Source organism: Ctenocephalides felis, unplaced genomic scaffold, assembly GCF_003426905.1.
Source record: "Ctenocephalides felis isolate EL2017-DRISC unplaced genomic scaffold, ASM342690v1 CF-g0.4_SCAFFOLD_01667, whole genome shotgun sequence".
NCBI classification, from domain to species: domain Eukaryota; kingdom Metazoa; phylum Arthropoda; class Insecta; order Siphonaptera; family Pulicidae; genus Ctenocephalides; species Ctenocephalides felis.
The window spans coordinates 23,560-30,620 of NW_020537821.1; the positions used below are offsets into that span (position 1 = coordinate 23,560).

At 27.9% G+C, this 7,061-nt stretch overlaps 1 protein-coding gene across 1 annotated transcript; it reads left to right on the plus strand.

The window, feature by feature from the left end:
* Positions 1-2,239: 2,239 nt before the first annotated feature.
* Positions 2,240-6,578, plus strand: LOC113374288 (NPC intracellular cholesterol transporter 2 homolog a-like; the record flags this gene model as incomplete). Its single annotated transcript, XM_026614406.1, has 3 exons — positions 2,240-2,364; positions 6,188-6,327; positions 6,420-6,578. Coding segments are annotated over exons 1-3 (366 nt in total), but the record flags the coding sequence as incomplete, so codon positions are not given.
* Between the last annotated feature and the right edge of the window lie 483 nt (positions 6,579-7,061).

A 7,061-nucleotide genomic window follows, 5' to 3' on the forward strand; every position in this document is an offset into this window, starting at 1 on the left:
TTACTGGATCACTAAAATGACTATGACCTTCTATAGATTTTTGACAAGGTTTATATAGCAACTTTATTAAATTTATCTCAATTTTCCGTCTTATCATTAGGCAACTATCTATTATCACGTGCTTGCATATTTCTTTACATGTGTTTCTGATAATATTTATCTATTGTTTTTTAAAACTTAGGCCAGGTGTTCAATAATAAACAAATTCATCCCAGGTGTTCAATAATTAATTGGATGAGGCACTCTAAAGATAATTTTTTATAAAAGTTTGAGAAATTTAAGTTAATTATGAATCATACATGTAAAGCAATTTTTGTATACACAGAAAGATAAAAAAGCTATATTTGAAAAATACTAAAAGCAAAGATTTTAGTCATTACAAGTACGGTAGCTAGCCAATTTAAAATAAGTTAATATTATAATATAGGGTGGAGTGGGCCTTAAAACTCCGCGGTAAAAGTAAAATGATACATCTCAAAAACAAATAAAGTAAGGATTTTTTAGCAAAAATATTTAAAAGCACAGGGCAAAAAATGTGTAACCAGCCATGTTTGAAAATCTATTACAAAAGTATTTCTTTTGCCTTTAGCTTTTTTGATTGTGGGCTCTACTGATTAATTTACGAGTTCTCCATAAAATTTACTAGTGTATGTTTTTTAATTGTTTTACAAAATTTCTTGTTATTTTGAAACTTGATTCAACAGATGTTTTTATATAACCTATATAATAGCTTACATATGGGTGGGGTGTAAAGAAACAACTGAATCTTCACCCTGCAAAATGTGTAGTAACTGAATCTTTACAATAATTTAAAAGAGAAATTAAGTAGAAAAAAGCGATTTTACAAGTTATACAAGTTTATTCGTTATATTACATATTATTCTTTTATAAAAATATCTTTTGAAAAATGTCATCATTATTTGTACTATTCCACTAAAATTTTAGAAAAAATTGGACATTGATTTATTTTGGATAAGAAAAAATATCATAATATTGATTGATATATGAATAAGGAATATAAACGTATTCTATTAGTATGGACATCAGAATCTCACTTATTGTACTACAAAAAAGATGTATGTGTAGTATGAAGGTTGATATAAATAAAAACTAGTGGGGTGTATGGCATGGTGCCTTAAGGCAAATTGCTGAAACTTCCCGTACCGTAACAAAATGTTCGAGAAATACTGAATGCTTTGAAATAGATTATTAATATTGTAACATTGTCTAATATTTATAAGAATTATATAAACTGAATTGCAACGTTGATAAAATATATTAGAACTATAGTCAGAATTAAAAATAAAATCTGAATTATTTTCGAAATACAAAATTTTTTTTTTTTGAAAAAATACAAGTTGAAACAATTTTTTTTTCCAAAATCAATTATTTTGTTAAGACAAGCAGAAAGTTCTTTGAATCATTTAAATCTGACGCTTAGTTCTTTCAAAAACTACCATTTTTTACACATTTAGCTCCGCATCTTCAAAATGGCTGGACCTGCCTCTGCCAAAAACTAACAAACACTTCTCCTAATCATTACTAATTGAATGTTTTTTTTATATTATTCAAATCGGATGCTCCGTTCTCTCAAAAACTCGATATCTATTTTCTGCACTCTTTGCTCTTTATCTCCGTAACAGCTGGACCTGCCTTTGCCAAAAACTAATCAGCTCATTTCCCTATCAATAGGAATCGAATGTTTTTTAAACCATTCAAATCGATTGATCCGTGCGCCTGAAAACGTGACTGGAAATTTGTATCCATACATACATACACACACACACATCCATTTTTTCTGAGATATGCCAAACTTCTGAAACGTAAAGATATGCAAAAATTTTTATTTTCGATTTTTTGGCCCATTACTATAACTTACCCCACGTGAAATTAATTAGGTATATCTAAATTAAAACCCATCACATGTTTTGACGCAGGTAAACCTTCGGTTCTTTGAACCCACGGTATCAAAGTGTTATATTAAAATTACGTAAAAAATGTTCTGCATATTAATCATTTATGATAACATACAATTAATCCACTTATAATTTTTATTGATAATAATAATAATGATAAATGCACTTACATTTGAATGGAACACCTGGCGTAAATTGCATTGAAAACAATGAACTAATTGTCATCACTGACTTGAAAAAATCTTGCACGTCATTTGATTTACAGGTTTTCTAATATTTTAGAACTATATAAGTTCTGCCAAAGACACCAGAAAATCGTACTGTCCTGTTTGATTTAGTGAATTAAGCATTAATTGATTCATTGTGTTTCTAATTATCAAAATGCGTGTTTTCGTTGTTTTAGCTATTATTGTGCCTTTGGCAGTTCAAGCAACAAAAGTTGCAAAATGTAAGTAGTATAGTTTCATATCAGTAATTGTTATTAACTTCGAAAAAAACAAGTTTAAGCATTTGTCAGAAAATCACATTGCTTATTTTATTTCTTCTCGATAAGTCATTTTGAACGACATTTTTCCAAAACGACTGTACAGATTTAAAAAAATTAAGGCCTTCAAATAGAGATTACATTAAAAAAGTTCGTCAATATTAAAAATAGAGGGCAAGTGTCAAAATTTAAAATTTGGTTTCAATTTTAAAAGATAAAAATTGATTATTAATTTATTTACATATATCGGAATACTACTACAACTTGCCTGAAAGCCATTAACACCTAGTTCAAATTTTGTTAACTTTGTCTATTATCCTCGAGTAAATACAGGAAAATCATTAGTTGTGATAAATTATGAAATAAAATTATTTATTGCAATTATTGGATTCTAAATCTAGTGGCGTTTGTATCACAGATGTAAATGCTTTAGCCTTGCAATCACAGGATTATGAATTCAAAACTTGCGCTACGTACTAATTGATATCAAGCAGTAGCAATAGACCCAAAATGTTTCCAAATTTTATAACATTGTTTCAATATATCAATTCTCACTTTAGAAAGAAAGTATAACTTTCACCTCTAGAAGAAAGGACAAACATTGCGTTGCCTTCTGATAAATATAATAGAAAACACATCCCTACAGCTCTGTAAGAAAATAGTTCTGATTGCTCTGTATAACATATTCTAAAACTGAATGATTTCTAAGATTGACACTTTTAACAAGAATTCAATAATTATAGAGAATTAATATTTACATTGAAATATCAATCATCTACAATGTACGTAGATTCTACATAATGAAAATATTTGTAAAATGCAACGTCAAAAAAAAGTCAAACTTTAAAAATTATTCATTCTAGTACAATATAATTTTCAATAAAAAAGCATTTGTATTAATATTCATGATAATATTGACGCATTTCTGACGCATATACAAGTATCAAATGCGGATGCGATATAGTTAATAAATTACAAAAAAATGTAAAAAAATGTTTTATGTCAGATGTGTACAATCTTCTTTCGAGTTTTTACCTATATATTATTGCCAATGAATAAATTACATTTTCTAATAAGATTTATCTGGAATTAAAAGTAGATCATATAGCGCATTTTGAACGATAATTATTTGTAATTTATGATATTAATTGGAATTATAATCTTAATAATCATGGTACAAATAAATTTTAAAATTATAATAAAAATTGTAATGAACTGTATCTACATCCCAACAATTTCGCGCTGAGGCCTTTCTAGAATTAAGGGGGCGTCCATTAATCACGTGAGGTTTTTAGGGAGAGAAGGGCATTTGACAAAAAATCACGAAAATTTAAAAATATTTATTCCTATTATAAATAGTTACGTACTTGTTGAAATATTGTTAAAATTCTTGGCAAATGAGTAATAATTATTTGATTAATTGGTTTAGAGTTTATTTTTTTCTTTTTACTTCTGCATTTAACGCTATTGATTTAATTAATTAATGATTTGTAGTGAAATTTTTATTTCTTTTGTTATGAGTGAAATGTTGCAAGTAATTTAATTTCGTTGACACTAGGTTTGTAACATATGTACTGCACAAAATATTTATTACATTAACAAATTAATCAAGATTGTTGCAAATTATCTTTGAATAAATGTGTGGTGTTTGCATGTTAAGTGTTAATATAAAATGTAATTCATCTTTGGTTACATAAAGAATGCAAATCTAAATCCATGTATAATAAATCATAATATAACATAATAAAAAAATTATATTTATGGAGTTGTTACAATGAAATTAATTAACTTGTCATAAACTTGAAAAGATAATAACACAAACGAAAATTTTTATTAATTCAAAATTATAATAATATAATATTACAATAATAATATTATATTAGCGATCTTGATTAATTTGTTAATTTAATAAATATTTTGTGCAATACATATGTAACAAATAGAGTGTCAACGAAATAAATTTCTTGCAACATTTTGGTCATAACAAAATAAAAAAAGCACTACAAATCATCAATTAATTAGTTAAATCAATAGCGTTAAACTAAATCTTTGAGCAAAATTATGTTATTTACAAAAAAATGAAAGTTTGAAATTAATATTAAAAACTCATTTGAGTAAAGTTATATAATAATTTTGCAAATATTAATGGAAAAATATATTATTTCAATTATGAAAAAAATTCTAATTGATTTATTCAAGGAGAAAAAAAAAATTCTAATCGCTACTGCTTATTACGGTCAACCCGATACCGAGCAGTAGCACTTGGAAATAAAGATTGAAAATAACTCTTCTTGGTAATTTCTGCATCTAATAAAATAATATATGATTAATATCAGAGAAATTTCCATAATAAAATAATTTATCAAATATCGATAGGATAAACGTTGGGCTATTATCTAAATAGAGCGTAAACAGCTTCATAATTAATTCATAAACATATTTTTTATTGTACACTACATAGCAAAATATTCATCAAACTTCAACATGAGAATTGTTGAATCTTTTAACATATTCGCTACTATGCACGCATATGGTGCGTGAGACCGTTGTCAATAGCTAGACGCTGAGCATAACAGGTGCATTCGATGTCCTGGCACTTTAGAGTTTTAACTTCTATTTTTAGTTTCTAATTTCTAAATTTATCTTGTTTTGATACCTTAATCCAGCCTTGTCAATTTCCTGCTAAAAAGTCCAGTAATGGTTTTATTTTATAACGACGGTTTATTCTCCAACGATCCAACGATCGGTTTTTCTTTCGTGAAAAGTGATCTTAAAGAGTTATAGTTTTTTATTGTGTATCACAAAGCAAAAATATTCATCAAACTTCAACATGACAAGTGTTAAATCTGTAAACATATTCACCATTGCGCACGCATATGTTGCGTGAGAACGTTGTTAATAGCGAGGCGCTGAACGTAACTGGTGCATTCGATATCCTTGCACTTTAGAATTTTAACTTCTATTTCCAGTTTCTAATTTCTGAATTTATCTTGTTTTGGTACTTTGATTTTATAAACCACGGGTTATTCTCCAACGATCCATCGATCGGGTTTTTTTTCGTGAAAAGTGATCTAAAAGAGCAGGTTTACTTTTTTCGCATTTCAAAAGTTGATATAATATAATGATAAAAATTGATATAATGTCTGTTTCTAACAGAACAGATTATCACATTTATTTTACTAATTTCATTTTTGTTTAGCACAGGGGGTAGTATAAGCAACACAATGTGTAATAAGGGATGAATACCTATGCAATTAGCGCTATAAATATTTTGCTCAAAATATGACTTAAACTTGTTTGCTGTTTTTGGTGTTTTTATGTTAAACTGTAATTTATGATACTTTTCAAACTTCATATCACATACTGAATGATATATCATGTAGCCTTAAAAGATTGAAATCAATAGCGTTGAATAAAGAATTAAAAAGAATTAAACGCTTAACCAATTAATTAAATAATTATTACTCATGTGCCATAAATTTTAGCATTATTTCAAAACCATGTGAAACCCTTACTTCCTTGAAAATATAATCCATTACATGACTTGATAAACGAATAACATTTCAACAACTTCTTCCTTCAATTATAATGATGTACATATTTATACCATAGATGAGTAAGACAAGTCTCCCTGGGTACGATTGTGTCAGAAATCGGTAGTAACAGTCGCCATAACAGCTAAACTATATTATATAAAAATCAACAACATCTGTTATACAAAAATTCTTGAAAATTATGCTGAAGATTTAAATTAACCTGTTATTAATGAAATTCATTACTATTTTAGGTGATCGGAATACGCCGCTCCCGGACAGCGTGGAAGTTGCCGGTTGCGACAGATTGCCTTGCTCTCTGAAACGCGGTACGGAATCCTTGACCGAAGTTAAATTGACTCTTCCGAGCGATACTGCTACTCTTGCACCATATGTGAGTAAGATATTATCAAAAATAAAACAATTTACAGTTTACAGGAGAAAAATTTTATTTTCATATTATTTATAACTCAAACTCTTGCACAGGTAAAAGCCAAAGTCGGCGGTTTGACGGTTCCATATCCCCTACCTCCTCATCTAAACAATGCTTGCGATCATTTGAACGATGGTGCCAAATGCCCTTTGAAGAAAGGTGACCAAGTTACATACAATCTTAAAGTTCCAGTACTACAATCTTACCCTTCGGTAAGTAATCATAACATATAAATTAATATTATATTCTTTTAATATTTAATACACATGTCATATCTGTAATGAATATGATAGGATACTCCTCCTAAACGATTATTCGGATTTTGATAAATCTTTTTGAAGTTTGTTAAGGGATTTTGTTGGGAAGTGTATGATTATAGAAATATAGATAGATTGTAGAAATAAAGGGAAAAAATTACAAGAAACAGCTTATCATTATTTTACATTGAAAATATTTGAGGCATTGTTTGGCACTGAAAACAAATGAAAACTGTAATTTGCCAAAAATTTCAATTCATTTATAATTGCATAAGCTAAGAAAAAATATATTCGTGATTATAAATAAAAAAATGTATATATGTTTCTTCAAAGTTTTGCGCAATGCAAAACAGCGCTAAACAAGGCTCTTTACATGGAAATATTGGGGTTAAGAAAAGACGGCTAAGAAATTGGTTTGGTGTTAAAATTGAAAAGTAT